General features: G+C 39.6%; 1 protein-coding gene across 1 annotated transcript; it reads right to left on the bottom strand.

Moving 5' to 3' along the window:
- Window positions 1-861: 861 nt before the first annotated feature.
- On the bottom strand, window positions 862-18,082 carry LOC120744191 (desmoglein-2-like). The gene is made up of 14 exons (XM_040048373.1): window positions 17,894-18,082; window positions 14,860-14,985; window positions 14,446-14,604; window positions 14,191-14,332; window positions 13,644-13,801; window positions 11,810-11,944; window positions 11,512-11,697; window positions 10,574-10,998; window positions 10,323-10,465; window positions 9,564-9,785; window positions 4,115-4,357; window positions 3,758-3,888; window positions 3,331-3,633; window positions 862-3,133 (listed from the first exon to the last, which is right to left on the bottom strand). The coding sequence occupies exons 1-14, from the start codon at window positions 17,936-17,938 to the stop codon at window positions 2,057-2,059; spliced, it is 3,495 nt and encodes a 1,164-aa protein (XP_039904307.1). The 5' UTR covers window positions 17,939-18,082; the 3' UTR covers window positions 862-2,056.
- Window positions 18,083-19,463: the final 1,381 nt, after the last annotated feature.

The raw sequence follows: 19,463 nt of genomic DNA, 5'->3' as shown, positions 1-19,463 counted from the left end.
ATTTTATCAAAAATAACTTGTGGCTGCAGTAATCGAATTTCACAACCACTTCAGTAACAAATTACTTATGCAGAATCTGTATGGCAGCTAGACTTATAGTGACTCTGGTACCTGATACATGACAAACTTGATCCTCATTTCCACAGTAAATATTACAATTCCAGCTGTAATCTCCTTTGTGATAACTACTACACAAATGATGGATTTTGATAAAGCACCAAATGGCTTTCTTAACTGGTCACGTCTCTCATGAATGAACAAATTAATCTTAATCCCTGGTGTGAAAGCGCCTACATTTTTGGAAGCTTAATTTTATCAGTACTCCTATATTTTGCATCCAAATATTATACTATAAAAGTGATAAAAAATGATTGAAAGGATGGAAATGTAATGGAAAATTTGTGATTCAACTCATCGAACCTCAGCATACTATTGGTTTGTAACGTCCTTGTACAAAGACAGGGGAAAAAACAAACAAACTAGCTGGATTCAAGGTCTTGATGCATTGCATTATCAGTCTGGTGTCTACATGATGTTGAGAGTTTATTCCCTGTGTAGACAAAGATTGCATCTGGGCAATACATGTAAATGAGCTGTTATTATTGTGTTTATTTATCAGTGCTTGTATGAAGCCTTTTCAATTTATTTTACCAAAAGAAAGCGTAGCATCACTCTATGATATTCTTTGAGTGTTATGAAAAGTGCTATGAACCAGTCAATTTACCAATATTTAAAAAAAAAAAAAAGATTTTAAATAATTAAATAACAAAAATGAACTCACTATATTCCAAATTTGAGTTCATGGTAGAAAAACGTGGAACTGACACACGGAGAAAAGTGAACATAAAACACTTGCAGACCTTTAAGTGCTCCATACCAAAGATTTTATTATCTTAAGCATAAATGTTTTTCCCCAATACATGCTTTACCATTGATATTAGGCCACCACATGAGTGTTCAAATATATGGTAATAAATGGATTGAGTTTTTACAATTTCTAACCATTAAAAATTATACATTCAAAAGAAAATGAATGAAACCCTAATACAACATTCAAACAACTGAAAAATGTCAATGAATGACTGAGTTGAAAGTGTGTGAACATGCAACACAAAACAGGGTCCCCATGTTATCCAACATTTACTTCTAATTGCTTCCTATCTTAGGAATATAAATCTTATGAATTCCCCTGTGCCTCCACATCTAGCAAACAGAGCAAAATCAGCCCACTCAAGACAACAACAAAAGCTACAGGTAAAGCCAAACCAGTTGAAGCTGGTATGAAGGAGGGGAAAATAGGATTTTCCCTATACCACAGCAGGACTACTTTGGAGGCTTTAGTTGCACAGTGTTAGTAAGGAGCCAGCTATCTTTAAGCTGGAAGTAGTCCCATCAGTCACTCTCTCACGTTCAGATAGTCCAGTTAACATACACATGCATCATAAAGTTTCCATATTAGAAAGAAAACAAACAAGTTAAAATAATGGTTATAACAAAGTTATATATTTGCAGCCATTAATTCAATTTTATTTATTTAGAGCCAATTCACAACAACCAGTGTCTCAAGGCACTTGATATTGTAAGGTAAAGCCTCTACACTAGAAACACCAGCAGTCATGACCCCTACAGCAAGTGCATTCAACAACAGGAAAAAACAAACCCCGTCCCATTTAACAGGAAGAAACTTCTGGGAGAACCAGGCTCAAACTGGGGCAGTCATTTGCTGAGACCAGTTGGTAATGAGGGGAAAGAGAAGAGACCAGAAAAAAGACAGGACACAAGGAAATAGTAGTGGTTTATAAAGTGAAAAGACCTTACTAGTATTTATTGTAATGTGTTGAATACTATATTAAACAATTTGCAATGAACATTTCATTTACTATCTGTACTATTAAACATTTAAACCATTACAGAGATCTTTTGCATGTTTCCATGTAGCATACAAGAAAATTAAGCAGCACAGCTCCCACCCGTAACCCCATATGCACATAGTGAAGTCATAAGAATAGACCTGGAACATATCTTTGCCAAAAGTTTGCACTTTTGCCTTTCTCAGTTAAGTGAATTTCTCCTGTACTTTGTGGGATACAGGGCCAGTGGATACTGTAGCAGTAGAGGACCCAAACTTACTGGTCATAGAGCCAGTGGATTGGCTGTCCTTGTAGAGAATTCTTTCAGAGCCAAAGATCTCAGCCTTCTTTGGCAGACCATTTGCATCTTGAACAAAGTTCTCTCTGACCATTAGGGTTTTTTGAGATCCAGGAAGGTCTCCTGGTTGTAGAGGACCTCCCTCAACATAGGAAGCCTGGTTCCCCTTTCGCACTTTCATTGACCCTGCAGGGACCTTACCCTCTACAACCTTCATGGTCTGAGAGCCAGACAAGTTTGTAGCTTGGATCAAGTTTGTAGCTTGGATCAAGTTTGCATGACTCCGCTGGGCACCACTGTTATCCACCAGCACCATGGTGGGCTCCTGGGCTTGTCCACTGGACAAGAGAGTGTTTCCCTGAACAAATACTCCTTGGGCAGGTCCAGATTGCGTGTTGTTAACCAGTATCAGGCCTTGAAGGTTGGTGGTTGGTGCTTCAGCCAGGATCATAGTGTTCTGAACCTGTGGTTGGACTACGTAATGCATTGGCTGCAACACAGGAGTGGTTGTGTAGTAGACAGGCTGCTGTTGCTGTATTAGAACCATCTGGCCTTGATTTGCCAACCCTCTTGTCATTGTATTCATCCCTTCCCTCACTGCAGTTGTACTTTCCTTTGCCATTTCAGAATGCTCCGTTGTCTTCATGACCATACTCTGCTCCACTTTGGGCATGGTTGGCTCCAGTTTGGGTGGAGGGGACAGTTTTTGTACACTCACCGAACTTGAAACTGAGGTTGGAGGATTGTTATAGACATTAGACACAGGAGGTGGCACTTGTTTGTCATCATAAGAAATTTTCTCCCCTCTGCACACCTCCGCGAGAATCTTGAACTTTGGTCCAAGGTTATCAAGAAACTGAAGATCATTGTCTGACTCCAAAAGGCTACAGCAGCCTACTGAGCCAGCAGAGGACCCTTTGCCCTCATAATCATACACCAACAAACCATCTTTCACGCCAAGGTTATCATTTCCATCAATGACTTTCTGTTGAAGTAAAAAGGACACAATTATTCAGATAGTATTTTTCATGTCAACTCTTGGTATGTGCAAGGAATTTTTATGAACAACTAAATACGTTTTCAGTCTTAAGGGCTAATCAAAACACGTCCCTATAATTAATTCAAATCTCTGCTTTGCTTTTCATTAGCTACTGAACCTTTCCAACTCATGAGATTTCTTACCTGATCGTAATAATTCCTCAAAAAGTGGTCTGGCAGAGCCATCCCATCATAAAGTCCTACACCTCCCAACGATTCTCTTGTCTCAGTCTCAGAGTAGAAACCACTTGGATCCTGTTGGTTCATGCCCCAAATGTCTTTTCTGTAACTACCTTGGTAGTTAGCCCCGTTCAGCCTATTAAGGGATCCAACAGATTGTGCGAAATCATAATTATCCAACGCATCCATTGCTACAGGTTTTTGAGCCATGGCTACATTTAAGACATCTCCATCCAGTTGTGTTGGCAAGTTCAGTAGTGGCACGTCCTATAATTGCACCAAAAATGTACATGTTAGTACAAAGTTAAAAATCACTTTGACACAACTTTCATGTAGGCATCACCACATTAGCCAATATTCTTCAGTGCAGTGAAGAAAATACAATTCTCACCGTGTTCTCTCCCTGACGTTCAGTATGGTAGTTGATGAGATGTGACTTTGTATCAAATGGCATCTCAGTAAAGAGGTCTGGGAAGGTTGCAGCACCTCCACATTTGCAGAAGAGTAGCAACAACGGAATCACTGTAAAACCAAGTTTTAATTAACCTTGAATGTAAGGTATGAGGGTGCAGTAATCCTTCAAGGAAGAAGCTATAATTTATATACACAATAAAGTAACAATAAATGTATCATAGTCTTACATCTGTCAGCAGCAGCTGTTTATTTAAAAAACTTTAAGGTGGTTTCCCTCTTCTCTTAATTATCCAAAACCAAAACATTATGGCAATTAGGATTAATTAACACTTACACAACAAGAGTAATAGGCCCAGGAGTAACAGCCCAATGCCTGCAGGTCCCAACTTCGCTTCTTTGCTTGGCTGACCCTTGGCGCCTTTTTTTCCACACATGATTCCATCCTCACAGGTGCAAACTTCAACCTTGACTTTCTGTGGATCTTGACACATGTGCCCCTGCTGATCCTTCACCAAAAATTCCACCTCATAAATACCAGGCCAAAGAGACTCCCGAGACCGCAAGATAGCTGCAGTGTCTGTCAGAAAACAGAAAAATATGTGAAACAAAATGAACATGAATTAGATTATATAATTTCTGTAAAAATTGTGGTGGGATTGTTGCTACTGCCTTAATAAAATTCAATTCAATTTTAATTATCCAACAGTCGCCTCAAGTTGCTTTATATTGTAAGATAGATCCTACAATAATACAACAGAGAAAATGCCAACAATCATATGACCCTCTGAGCAAGCGCTTTGTCATGAGTGGGAAGGAAAAACTCCCTTTTAACAGGAAGAAACCTCCAGCGGAACCAGGCTCAGGGAGCGGTGACCATCTACTGCGACTAATTGGGGTGAGGGTAAGAAGACAGAAAAAAAGACATGCTGTGAAAGAAAGAAAGAGATTAATAACAAGTATGAGTCAATTCAGAGAGGCCTATTAACACATAATGAGTGACAAAGGTGACTGAAGAAGAAATCAATGCATCATGGGAATTCCCCAGCAGCCTAAGCCTAATGCAGCAAAACTAAGGGAGGATTCAGGGTCACCTGATACAGCCGTAACTATATGCTTTAACAAAAAAGGTACTGTACTTGATCTGGGGTTTGCTGCTTAGTTAGCTAAAAAAAAATCTCAAAGTAGCCAGCATATTAGGCTACAATTGTACTGTGCCTAATAACATGTCTAATAAAGTTGGTAGGGGTGTAGCTGATGATGTAGCCAGGTACACAGGTGCACCTTATATAGTACATGGTGTGGTACTTCTACAGCTGTGGTGGCAGGGAAGGGTTTTTGGAGCTCCAACATGTGAGCGGTGAAGCTGTGGATTCAGGAGAAGTAGTAGAGGAGGACTGGGTGGCAGTCTTTATTTTCATGACTATTTACATTGTAGATTCTCACTGAAGGTATCAAAACTATGAATGAACACATATGGAATCATGTAGTAAACAAAAAAAGAGTGAAACAACTCAAAACATGTTTTATATTTTTGATTCTTTAAAATAGCTACCCTTTACTTTGCACACTTTACATTCTCTCAATGAACTTCATGAGGAAGTCACCTGAAACAGTTTTCCAACAGTACTGAAGGTGTGCCCCAGAGAGACACTTGTTGGCCCTTGTGCCTTTTCATTCTAAAACATCTAACTGGGTTCAGGTCAGGTGACTGTGGCCATCTTGTGTGGCACTTCATCAATCTCCTTCTTGGTCAAATAGCTCTCATACAGCCTGGAGGTGTGTTTTGAGTCGTTTTTCTTTTGAAAAATAAATGATGGTCCAACTAACTCCATACTGGTTCAGTGTGTCTGCTTGTTGCTTTTCCTGAGTGGTGGTTTCTTAGCAGCTATTTGACCATAAAGGCCTGATTCATGCAGTCTCCTCTGAATAGTTGATGTAGAGACTGACTCTCTGCTGGAACTCTATGGGGCATTTACCTGGGCTCCAGTCTGAGGTGCTGTTAACTTGCAATTTCTGAGGCTGGTGACTCAGATTAATTTATCCTGAGCAGCAGAGGTGACTCTTGGGCTTCCTTTTCTCATGTGAGACAGTTTTTTTTCATAGCGCTTGATGGTTTTTGCCACTGCACTTAGGATACACTGGGATACATTCAAAGTTTTAGCAATTTTCCAGACTGACTAACCTTTAGTCCATAAGTAATGATGGATTGTCATTTCTCTTTCCTTAGCTGATTGGTTCTTGCCATAATAGGAATTCTAACAGTTGTCAAATAGGGCTGTCAGCTGTGTACAAACCTGATTTCTGCACAACATAACTGATGGTCCCAACCCCATCAAGAAGGAAAGAAACTCCACAAATAAACCCTGACAAGATACACCTGTGAAGTAAAAACCATTTCAGGTGACTACATCATGAAGCTCACTGAGAGCTGTGTTTTGTTTTTTTTTAACAAATTTTTCCTTTGCTACATAATTCCGTAGTGTGTATTATATAAAAAATATTCCCGGCTCGCCCCTGCAGGCAGTCTTTATCCTCCTAGCTTGGGTCCTCTACCAGAGGCCTGGGAGCTTGAGGGTTCTGCGCTGTTCCTAGGACTGCGCTCTTCTGGACAGAGATCTCAGATGTTGTTCCTGGGATCTGCTGGAGCCACTCGCCTAGCTTGGGGGGTCGCTGCACTGAGCACTCCAATTACCACTGGGACCACTGTTACCTTCACTCTCCACATCGTCCCGAGCTCTTCCCTGAGCCACTGGCACTTCTCCAGCTTCTTGTGTCTCTTCTTCCTGATGCTCCTGTCAGTTGGTATTTGTTACATCTATCACTACAGCTGTCTTCTTCTGATTGCCCGCCACTACTATGTCTGGTTGTTTAGCCATCACCATTTTGTCCGTCTGTATCTGGAAGTCCCACAGGATCTTAGCTCAGTCATTCTCGACCTCCCATTTTGACCTCAGGGCTTTCAGGCCATAGTCGGCACAGATGTTCCTGTATACTGTGCTAGTCACTTGGTTATAGTGTTCCATGTATGCCCTGCCTGCTAGCATCTTGCACCCGGCTGTTATGTGCTGGACTCAGGGGCACCTTTACACATCCTACACGTCGGGTCTTACCCGGTGTGATAGACCCCAGCCTCTATGGATCTTGTGCTCAGAGCTTGTTCTTCTGCTGCCATGATTAGTGCCTCTATGCTGTCTTTCAGTCCAGTTTTGTCCAGTCACTGGTAGGATTTCTGAATGTCAGCCACTTCCTATATCTGCCGGTGCTACATACTGTACAGGGGCCTGTCCTTCCATGATGGTTAGTCCTCCTTCTTGGGTTTGTGCTGCCTGAGGTATTCACTGATCACGCGGTTGATCATGACCATCTTCCTGATGTACTGGTGGACATATGTTGTCTCAATATGGAATGTTGTACTGACACTCACTAGTCCCCAGGTTCCTTTCTTCCGCATAGCACACAGTCTCAGGGTGCTGGACTTGTGGTGAAACCCTCCGTGCATGGTCAGGAACTGCCTGCTCTTGACGTCAGTGACTTCTATCTCCTCCTGTGGCCAGCTTATTGTCCCAGCAAGGTACTTGATTACAGGCAGGGCGAAGATGTTGATAGCCCAGATCTTGTTCTTACTGTTCAGTTGACTCCTCAGGACTTGCCTGACCCTCTGCAGGTACTTGGTGGTTGCAGCTTTCTTAGTGGCCTCTTCATGGTTCCCATTTGCCTGCGAGATTTGAAGGTTCTTGTAGCTGTCCTTAATGTCTGCAATGTTGCCTTCTGGTAGTTTGATCCCCTCAGTTCTGACTACCTTCCCTCTCCTCGTTATCATCCAACTATATTTCTCCAGTCCGAACGACATTCCAATGTCGCTGTTGTACATCCTGGTGATGTGGGTCAGTGAATCAATGTCTCATTCACTCTTGGTGAACAGCTACATCTATGTAAATGAGGTCGCTGACAATTGCTTCATTCTGTAGTCGGTATCTGTAGCCAGTCTTGTCAGCGAGGGGTCAATCAAAGTTCCAAACATGAACTCAGAGTAGCTCCACCGTTGTTGATCCGTATTGTTGATCACTTCAAAAATTAGTTGGGGCAAACATTTTCAGAAGGTAAGTGGGAAGATTTCTCCAAGTGGTGAAGACGGCTGCACAAAGGGCATCTACTGTCTGGAACTGTTGTCCATTTTTTTAAAAATTCCTTTGCCATCCATCCCCCCAAATTTGTAATTGGATTTAGATTAGGGGAACATGCAGGATGGTCCAAAAGAGTGATGTTATTCTCCTTGAAGAAGTCCCTTGTCCTGCGGGCATTGCGTACTGCAGCATTGTCCTGTTGAAAAACATAGTCGTTAACACACAGACGAGGGCTCTCAATCATGAGTGATGGTCTCTGCAACATCTGGACATAGCCAGTGGCCGTTTGACGCCCCTGCACCTCCTGAAGCGCCATTGTTCCACCAAAGGAAAAAGCACCCGAGACCATTATGACGTCCCCTCCACTGTGGCGCGTAGAGAACATCTCAGGTGGCATCTGCTTGTCATGCCAGTAACGTTGGGGTCTTCCACTTGACTTTTTTGTTCCACAATCCTTAGGATCATTTAAGAAACTCCAAATGACTGTCTTATTGTGCTCCACCTCAGCAGTGATGGTGTGCTGCGAGAGACCATACTTGTGCAGTTCAACAACCCAACCACGTTCAAATTGGGAAAAGTTTTTTTTTGCCTTTGACGTCAGAAGGTCATGACAGTGTGACCACCTGACAGAAAATGACAATGAATCCACATTTCTGCACAGATTTGGCCTTTTAAAGGTATGTGGTCCTAAACTTTTGATCAGCTGTAAAACAGCCTATTTCAGTTTAAGTGTTGTTTTCAATAAATTGCATGTTCAAAAAAAAGTTTTGTCTCACTCCCATTTCTTCTTGTAGCATGTTGAAAGCTCTACATTTTACCTTGTTAAGATCCAACCATGCAAAATATGATTTTTTGCCATTTTTCAAGTGGTCTTAAACTTTTGATCTGGACTGTGTATATATGTATATACATATACAGAAGTAAAAAGGAATCATGCAAATTGAAGTGAAATATAGTGAACTAATGTGATAACTGTAATAAAGTAGCTTTTGCTAGAAAGTGGTCAAAACTTTTATGTGAGAGGTCACAGGGAGAAGGTGAGACGATGCTTGGATGTCACATCAAGTGACTGGATGCAAATATTGGCCATGTAAAGATGGAAAGGTGGAGGGAAGAGGATGTATAAAACTCTTTGCAGGTAACCATTAGCCGTTATTTCTTTGTAGTTTTGTCATAGCGAGCAGAAGATCCTCTATAGCCAGAGCGTCTTCTCTTTCTTCCACTAAAACTTCAATAAAACCAATAGATATACAGCAACAATTTAGATTTGATTATTTAAGATTTTTACTTTTTTCTAAAATTTAAATTGATTTAATTATGTGATTATTATTAACTGATTGAGCCATTTTTGTTTTCCCTTGCTAAATCACTTAAATAAAGCACCGTATCTGCAATTTAAGTTAATTTTGTTTATTTCAATTTTTTTTTTGAAAACAGTTCGTCAGATAGGTTTGTTGTGGTACTGTTTTGAAAGTGACCAATCACATTTGAGCCATCCTTCCTTGGAGTCTATTTCTTAACTGTAAAAAGTCAGATAAATTTGGACAAGAAGTTAACACAGAGAAGAGAGCAAGTACACACTCATCTTCTTTGGCCAGTCGGTGGTTCAGTCTTTGAATGTACCACACTCATGATATTGTGGTGATGTTTTCTACTCACCATTAAGATGCTCCACTTGCCATTTTCCCTTAGTGCCTTCTGGGAGGATCTCAAACACAAAAGGAGGTCCATTGGGAAATGCATCCTCATCATTAGCGTTCACTATAACAGCATCCACTGTTGTGCACATAGTCTCCATGTTACTTGTCAAGATGGGGCAGTGGTCATTAAAATCCTCCACTTGGATGGCTATGGTGCCAGTGGCTGTTTTATCAGGTGTGTCTGGTAAATTAAAAAAAAGAAATAAAAAGCAAGAATTTAACATTTTTCCTTTGATTATGTCCATTTTGTCAGAGATAAGTTCAAGAACTATTTGCTTTACTATTACTATGTTTGGACAAAAAGTAAAACTAATATTGATTTTGTTTATTTACATGAATCTTACTGCTGAATAGCCATTTTGTTTTTATTCATGACAAGTCGGCATTATACAGACCGTACAGATGTATTTAGCCAGCAATGTGATGCACTTGTAGTTATGTTGCATTAGGTTTTTAATCATGCATCAATACCCTGACAGTAAATAATAATTTTTTCGTCTACAAAATATCAGGCAATTTGTTTACAATATTATGTTTAGTAAAAACTATCACCAGTTGTGTTACATTTATGTTTTTATAATTTCACAGTAAAGGAAGTTGGCTTGACTAATAAGTGAGAAATTCCCAGGGGTTGCAATTCCAAAGCTACTTTTCAAGGGTACTCCCCTTACATAAATAATTTTTGAAGTGTCGGCATTTATACAGTAAAGCAGCATACCTTCTGAAATGCAGAGTATCTTGGCAAAATATGTCCCATTGACCAAGTGTGGAGATTCCCTGTCAGGCATCTTGTTCAGTTTGATCTCAGCTGTGACTGGGTCAATAGTTAGCCAGTTGTTAGGGTCGAATCCCTTAATATACCTACAGCAGAAATAAGCTATATTGTTATTACGGTGAATGAAAGGTGAAAGTGACACTGTAGTTTAGTTTTAGTGGTTTTAATGTGCACTTATTTGTATATGCACTGACCTGACATTTTGAGCGGGTTTCCTAGTGTCTCCATCTATTGCAGGGTAGCTGGCAATAACATCTTTAATGTTGAAGGAGGTGCTTCCCTCTGAGACAGGAATGGCTTTAACTTTGGGATCAAACTTTGCCCCTTCAGGCTGGTTCTTCACATTGATTTTGATAGGATAGGTTTTAAAGGTTGTCCCACCAGAAATCCCAGCAGCTCCAGTTGCACCCCCTGCTCCTCCTCCACCCCCTGCTCCTCCCCCTGCTCCTCCTCCTCCCCCTGCTCCTGCTCCTCCTCCTCCTCCTCCTCCTCCTCCCCCTGCTCCTCCCCCCCCTCCTCCAATAGTTATTCCAGCACTTGTCCCAGATCCATATGGCTGAGCCTTGTTCCTCACAGATAGTCCAAGTTCAATGTCTTTTACATCTTCATAGTCCACAGCCTACACAGATGACAGACAGAAACAAAGATTATCTGTTACAATTCATCATAATAATGACAGATGTTTGCATTTATTAATGGTCTTCCTGAGTTAAATGAAAACAATTAATCATTAATAATTCACAAACCTACTGCCAATTAGTACATGAGGTTAAAGAAAATGTCAAAGATATACTGAAATTCTATTCATAATTATATGGACAAATTTTTAGGCAGACCCAAGAACAGTCAGATAAGAGATGATGATCTCATGGGCATGCAATACTTAACTAACCGAAAAAATTTAACTATTTCACAATATAAAACATGTACTTGTTTTTCTGGACAGTACAGTTTGCCGGACAATTTGATCAAACGGACACTGGACTATTCCGCCAGATTTGGTGTTTAAAATGCATATGCTCTGAGATATCAAGATTTCTATTTGCATTGTTTTTATGCTGTATTAAAGACTAGGATTAATAATAATAATAATAATAATAATAACAACATGTTTAATTTCAAACTGCAGTACCTTATCAAGCATTAGGATTCCCTCGTTGGTGTTGGGATCTGTTTTAATGCTAAAATACCCAGCCTCGTTGCCCTTGACAATATCAAATACAGCTTCCCAGTTGTCAGTGCCTTGCAGGTCCAGGTCCTGTGCTTTGATCCTCATCACCTCCACACCTTCTGTGTTCTCCTCTATGCTACCTTCATACTATAGGTGGAGAATATAAAAAAAAAATCATAGGGGTTATTTCAGCAATATGTTGCATATATTTGTAAATAACTACACAGTTGATTTAAAAGAGAGCAAGAAAGAAAACTACCTGCTCTTTTTCCAGAGTTGGTAGGTTGTCATTCACATCATCAACAGCTATAGTAACAGTGGTAGTTCCAGTGTTCCCCTCTGGTCCACCATTTAGGTCCTGACCTTTTACTGTCAGAATATACTGATCACATTTCTGAAATCACAGACCAATAAGTTACTAATTTCTTAGAGAGACTGCATCACACTTTACTGTAGCAATATTTCTGGTTAGCTATCCATTAGGTAGGTAGGCAAAATAGCTAACCAGGAACACTTTCAGTGATCAAAGGGAAAAAAACAAAAACTGTCCACTGATATAAATTTGGTGACTAGTATAGTCCATGAATTTGCCTTTGCCTCATGTTCTCCAGTGCAGGATTAGAGAAGGATCATAGGCGCTCGTACTAAAAAGACTGTTTCTCTAACTCCAAGTCTCTTTGTTCTGGTCACAAAGAGACCAGAACAAAGTTTCATGACTTTTCCCCCCAGCTTCCACACAGATTGAAGTTTCATTAGTCACTTTGTTCTAAAACTTCCCATTTACAAGTATAAGTCAGTTTAAGTTATTGGTGTTTGTTCTGTTTCCCCTATTGTATGTAAATATTATGGCCAAACCACTATAAAGGTAACCCTGCAGTGTCTTTGTGGTTAGGTCAGTTTGTGCTACGTCCACACTAGCCCGGATAGATTTGAAAATGGCATTTTTGTCTGAAAACGCTCCACATCCACACTAGCGTTTTCAGTCGTATTCACAGAGTTGTGCGTCCACATTGAAACGGCTGAAAGCGCTTATGTTCCAATATTGCGCATGCGTGAAAAGCAAGAAGATTCGGCCTGCCTCATTTCTGTCTGCCGTTTATTTACTTTCCATCTCTTTGAAACGTCGCGGCAAAATGTCGAGGAAAAGCACAGAGTTTTTTTAAATGGACTAACAATGAGGTGGAGTTGTTGCTGCGAGTAACACAAAAGTACAAAGTTGCAAAAGTGAGTGAGAATTAAAGAATTTGAAGAAAAGCTATCTGGAGCATGTACATACTGAGAGTGTTTTGAGTTTTGAGAGCGTTTTGAAAACGCCATCTCAGTGTGGACGGGAGGCCAAAATGGAGGGAAAACGATGCGTTTTCAAACGAAAATGCATTAGTGTGGACGTAGCTTGTGAGTTAAGGTGGGTATACTTTGTTTGGTTAGATACGGTTTTTGCAGTAGAATTTATATTTAGTAGACATCTTTGAAGAGCCCATTAATTATATTTTGAACTTTGTCCTTTTGAACTTTTTTTAGGGTAAAATAAAAATAACACACACACACTAACACACACACACACACACACACACACACACACACACACACACACACACACACACACACACACACACACTCTCCGTTCTCATGGTCAGGTTTTCTGTAAAAATGCTGTTCTAAGCAGTTTACTGAATATATAGATAACCAAGTTGTTTGTTGAGATTAGGGAAAGCCATATGTATAAAAACAGAATTCCAGAGTGTGGAATTTAACAACAACAACAAAAAACAAATTACCTGAGCTGCAATAAAATGGTTAATAACCAAGATGATAATTATTTTGGGCAAATAATAGAAATATCAGTTGATTAACATGACTGCTCATTACTCTAATAAACATTATGTATTTACTGAACTTTACCGTCTGAAAAAATGTCTTAAACTAGATTTTCATTGGACTTTAAAATTCAGATGCTAGAATAATTATTCTAACATCTGATTGTATTATTAATAATCATATTATGATTATGATTATTATTATCATTAAATATCAAAATTCAAATAAAAAAATTAACTACATAGCTCTGAAACTGGTGTGGGGTTAGTTCATACCTCTCTGTCTAATTTGTTTTTGATGAAGATGGACCCGTCACTGTTCATGTAAAACATGTCATGAGGTGGTTTCTGGTCTATGATGGTATGAAAAACCTGGGAATTGGGATTGTCTGGTTCATCGGCATCCGTTGCCTCGACTTTCATAACAAAAGTCCCTGTAAGCATATCAAGGAATGACATTTTAATTTCTCAAAAAACAAAAACAAACAAACAAACAAAACCTCTCTGTGGCATCTTCAAAAGTTGAGACGACCTGGATGATGGAGAATCTACACAGACAACATCAAGAGTTCTAGTATCGCCTAATACCTTCAAAACAACCCATCTCACAGCTGATGTACATTAAAAAAAACACCCTGTTCCATAATACATTGTTTAGTTTGAGTATAACATTACATTTAAGTAAGTTCAACCTGTAAGCAATGTAACAAAAACAAAAACTTTGTTTTCATTTATTAATTGAATATTAGTCATAAGGGAATATGGAGTCATCACATGCCGGATAGTGATTAGTGAGGAATTTTCATAAAAACGAAGCACTAACCTCTCGGTGTAAGCTCATCCACACGCCCAGTATAGACGTCTTGAAACACTGGTGCATTGTCATTCTGATCAGTAACCTTGAATTGTACGTCGATGTTTTCCTCTGCCAGAGTGCCATTATTGTACCTAGCAACACCAGAAAGCTAAAATAGGAAACCTCGTTAGGTTTAATTAAGACGTTACAAATATTTATGTAAACTGTTGATACGGAATGCACTGAAGTCATAATGAAAAATAACCGTTTTGTCTCACTCACATTGTACATACTGATGAACTCTCTGTCAAGTAATTGGGTCACACGAATAAATCCAGTTCTTTCGTGAACTACAAACACATGGAAGGGATCTTGGTTTGCGCCACGGCCTTTCAGGGAGTATTTGAGATTTCCTTTACCATCATCTAAATCTGAATGAATCTGAAAATGAGATGAAAAGCTAAGCATAGCATAATTCACAAATATGTCATAATCATAGGACAATAACGACAACAAAGACAACACAGATTCCTTATAGATTCCTCATATCTTAGTATGTTAATGCTAAAAACCTTAATATATTGTATATCATGATTTTCTAACCATAATAAAAATTATTTTAATCAATTTAATTAAAATAAAAAATTAAAAGATCATCAAAATAAAAAGGAATAAAAAACTAAATCAATGACTCACCCTGGCAACAGAAGTCTTTTGTGTGTGGTCCACATTTTCCTCCAATTTCAATGGTGGGGGAAGCCAGGCTCTTTTTCTTCTTATTAGACTGTCTCCAGATTTGGCTTTCGTCACAACAGCCTGGACCTGAAATACAACACATACGCTTAAACATGTTTGGAGAAATCACCAGCCATTTAAAGAAAACAAGAACACCCATTTTTAATCCTTGTCAAGCATTTCTTGGAATTACTGTCTGTAATTTAAAACCTAGAGAGATGCTTAAAGATCAGGTTTTTGTTATATATCAGTTTGAAAAACCTTAAAAGCAACAGTCTGCAATTGTTTGTCAATCTTCTTGTCTTTAGCAGGTAAAATATGACTTGGAGAATAATTCACTCACAGCAGGAAAGTTTCAGGTCTTTACTTTCAAAAATTCTCGCTTTGGCTGAGTTGTCACACATACATGCTCGCCACACACACACATATACATGTATGTATGTATGTAAATATGTGTGTGTATGCATGCATGTGTGGCGTCTCAGCCAGCCAACAAACTCTGCAGGCTACATTGTGAACTAATCATAAATCAAGATGCTATTAAACCGTGCATGTAAAAACACGCACCTTGCAGGGGCTATAAAGCTGCTAGCTTTCCCAGTAAACACAAAAGCTGACACACCTCTTGCCACTACTGGAAAGATTCAGTTGAGGCATGTAAGGTAATAATGACAAGAAAAGTAAGGAGTGGTTGTATACTTTTACTGCCATCAAATAACTCATTCAGAGCACTTAAAAACAACTCTCTATTCACTTGAGGAAATCTCTCTGAGGTCAGAACCTTATTTCCCACACTTTTATAACTATGAAACCAAATGTATTTATTATAGTGACCTAAAGGTTTTTCAGAATGTAAAGTGAAGAATCAGCAGTTATAGATAATAATAACATTCAGTTATGAACAACAGAATTTTTCCTGAGAGGTTTTTACTTTTGAGTTTGCGGTCTGAATGCCAATAGCTATTCCATCCGAATTACATCTTGATTCAAGCAACACCAAACAACTTTAGTTCGGTAAAAAGGTAAAATAGTACAAAGAGGGGAAAAAAAGCTCAGGCGTGTCCAAGCTGGCCTAGTTAATGCAGAGGCTGAACTAGAGTGTAAGCCAGTGTTGTGCCAAAAAGCGACTGAAAAAAAGTGATTTCAGAGTTTTCTGTGTGTGTTTTGTAGTCTACAATGCTTACTTATACTGTTAAATAGACCTTAGTGAACAGGATTTATGAATGGGTTAGATTCAGGGGTCTCAAACTTAATGAGCTGTAGGCCACTGCTTGCGCAGTCTTCTCATTGGAGGGCTGCTTACGTGTTCAAATAGTAAGAAAAAAACCCCAAGAATACACCCACAAATATGTCTAAAAATGCAGTGTTTTGTTTTTTTTAAACTTTAAATATTGTATAACAAGAGAAAACTGCAAACATGAGTGCAAATCTTTTTCTCCCCTCACTCTTAACTGAAGCCTTTCAGTGAATTACCAAATACACAAACTGATACTCTCTTTCTGCCTAGACACGGTCCAGCACTTCTGCTATAATTTTGTTCGTATTTAACAAAATACAAATGCAGACATAAGTGTACACATTAGGTTTTGACTGTTAGTGAGAATTGTTTTCTTTACAAATAACTGTCACTGAACTAACACACCCGGTCCTTCAAGATGTTTGTACTCTCTGCTCATATTGCCTTCATATAAAATATATACTTTTTGCTTTTTTACAGAACTTATTTTAACATTGCACTCAGCAACAAACAAATCCTCCCAAAGAAAAAACACCTAAAGGGCCAAATCGCATTATATTTTTTCACAGCAATATACAGTAGGGGTGACACGGTCGTAAGTGGTCCCTGGGCCGCGAGTTTGAGACCCCTGGGTTAGATATAAAATAGAAGAACTATTCCTTTTTGAAGTATCTTTATGACTGCATCATTTTAACCATATTATAATCAATCCAGTCCTCCTTGGTAACCTATCACATCACAGTTCTGCTCTATTTGTTACAACTTCTGCTAGCCAGCTCTCTCCCGAAAAATACATTTTTAATGTCAATGGCACTTTTTGCCGGGATAAATAACAGGATAAGTAACAGTCACTTTCCAAAAATTGATTAGAGCTTCTGATAGGGATGCTCCCTCTACCTCAAAATTACTTGATATATTTTAGGAGAGATGTGTTTGATCTATTTTTTGACAGATTATAGATCAAGCAAGTCATTTATAACAGTTTAAATGTGAGCATTCATTTTATGGCAAACACCGGGGTCTTGCCAGTGAAGCTGCCCCCGACACAATCTGTTTCCCCTTCTGGAGCGCGCCCTGGGCAAGGACCGCGGATCCAGTCGACTCCGCTTCAATTCCAACCAACAGTCGTGGCTGATATTTTACTTTAGTAAAAAAAAGTTAAAGATGAATGTCATTACATTGCCGTTCATTTGTTTGGGTCACGACTGAAAATTATACATTTATTGTTGTCACGTTGTGCCGGAGGGGATTATTTCAGCAAACTGAGGACGTTTTGCCTGATAAGCGCATAATCACGTCTGCGGGAAGTCGACTTTTCTAAACTAACGCTCAATATACCAGATTCTCAAACCACGTTTGTCAATGATTTGGACAGGGGGAGGAAATTGCGGCAGGTTCAGCTTGATATTATTTATAACACATATTTGATTTTATTTATTACAAATTATCTCCGGGATAACTACCTTGACACGACATCACGACAAAACCACCGGTTTTGCTTCATATTGCCTACTGAAATCACGATAATGCTCATTTTACTATTCATAATTGTGATTAGATTTAAAAATGCTTGACTATAATTTGTTGTCTTTAATCTATTATACATTTTGATTGATTTATGTTTTAAAAAGACGAAAAACCTAAATAATAAAAGCAACAAAAGAATCACATTATGAATTAAGCTTGTTTCATAGAAAAAAAAACTACTTTCCATATGAAAGTCTTTTCTAATCGACACAAAAGTCTTTCTGGACTCACCACAAAAAGTAGCAACACAAACACGGGCCAACAAATCCGAATCATGACTGAAGAAACGTCTCACGGGAGTCTCCCAGCGGCATGGAGAGTTTCTTACTGTCTGGATAAAAGCTGTCAAACGACTATCAATTTCACTGGCATCTACTTAAGACTTGGAAAAGAAAAACATCACGCCAACGCCAACAACTTTTACTGCGATACAAAAGACACGTGGGCGTTACACACACTCAACAAAGGCAACACCCTGGCTGTTTCGTGCAGGTGTGGCATTCACTGAGCGCATGCGTGTAACCTGCCAAGTGCAAAGTAAGCCACACCCAATTGTTCTTATAAGCTCATAAACATAAAAAACGCATAGCAACACAGGATACCTTACAATTTTAAAGATAATTTAAACATGTGAAATTATTTAAATATAAAGCGCACCATTCGGTTATAGTGAAATTATTTACTCCTGCACTAACCTCACCAGGCGGATGGATAACACTTCCCTTCCTTTTCTTGTTTGTTTTTGTGTTTTCTGTTGGCTCCCCTCCCGGGCCCCTGTTTCCTCCTTTATGTGTGTGCGTGTGTGCGTGCGTGCGTGTGCGTGTTCATTCATGCGTGCCAGTTTATGGCATCATCAGGCCAAAAGGTATTTCCCACGCTGAAGCCAGCCACACCCGTCTTCCATCAACACTCACCAGCTGCCACTGAGTACCCTCGTTAGTGGCAACTATTTAATTGTGTGGCCGACCTTCTGTTGATGCTGGATTGTTGAGTGGAAATTATCTTTACGTGTTGTGACTGAGTACACTAAACTAACCTCTACAGTACATCTTGTGTTGTTAGGAACCTAGAGAGGAGTGTGTCATGGCGGGAGTGGAGCGTTTGTAATTATCCAAGGTTGGAGCCATGTCTTTGAAAGTGTTTCACTATTGTTCACATTCTCACTGTAAATAAATGTATTGTCTTGGATCAGAAATTCCTGCATTTGGGCCCCGTTCTTGCCATGCACCCTGATATAACAACCCAGCCTGGAATGGACCTAGCGGACAGTCCACAGCAATAACACAGCTCAAGGTGTTTTATTGTTGCAAGCAGACCAACTGCATCTCCATGAGAAAATGTTTAGAGTTTTAAGGTGTGTTTCAGACCCAGTGCTCCAATGTTGGAATTTTTTCACCTCCACCATCAATGCTACATGTTGCTGCCTCCTGTCCTCTTCCTCCCTCTCCTCCCCCTGTTCCGTGGTAGCAGCAACTGCAGACACCAGATAAGTTTTCGGTAGAGTTGGAGAAAAGTGGGGGATTTCTCACCCAACGTGCGCTTGTTTTTAGGCAGCAGAATCACACCTTTTCCTCAGACAGTGCCAAGGTTTCATTCATGGTGGAGCTGCTGATGGGACAAGCGCTAAAATGGGCTCAGGCGGTACTCAAAACTGACGGGGAGGAGCAGGCGATGCAGCTCGGACCAGCTACGCTATCCCATTCCAACCGGGGGAGAAGACTGCTGGCGGGTGAGTGTTTCTGTTGCGGGAAAAGAGGACACTAAATTGATACTTGCCCGTCGCAGCCAAAAGAGTCTGCCT

The sequence above is a fragment of the Simochromis diagramma genome, unplaced genomic scaffold (genome assembly GCF_900408965.1).
Source record: "Simochromis diagramma unplaced genomic scaffold, fSimDia1.1 OVJJ01000557.1, whole genome shotgun sequence".
Lineage (NCBI taxonomy): Eukaryota > Metazoa > Chordata > Actinopteri > Cichliformes > Cichlidae > Simochromis > Simochromis diagramma.
The sequence above is the reverse complement of the archived record's forward strand: the minus strand, read 5'-3'. Positions and strand labels throughout refer to the sequence as shown.

Bases quoted from the DNA above. Each gene is read 5' to 3' on its own strand.
- LOC120744191 (XM_040048373.1), bottom strand. From the start codon at position 17,938: ATGATTCGGATTTGTTGGCCCGTGTTTGTGTTGCTACTTTTTGTG. The intron at 14,333-14,445 runs GTGAGTGAGACA...TTCCTATTTTAG, and splicing joins AGTTCATCAGTATGTACAAT to CTTTCTGGTGTTGCTAGGTA. The intron at 11,698-11,809 runs GTAGTTTTCTTT...CTCCACCTATAG, and splicing joins CAACTCTGGAAAAAGAGCAG to TATGAAGGTAGCATAGAGGA.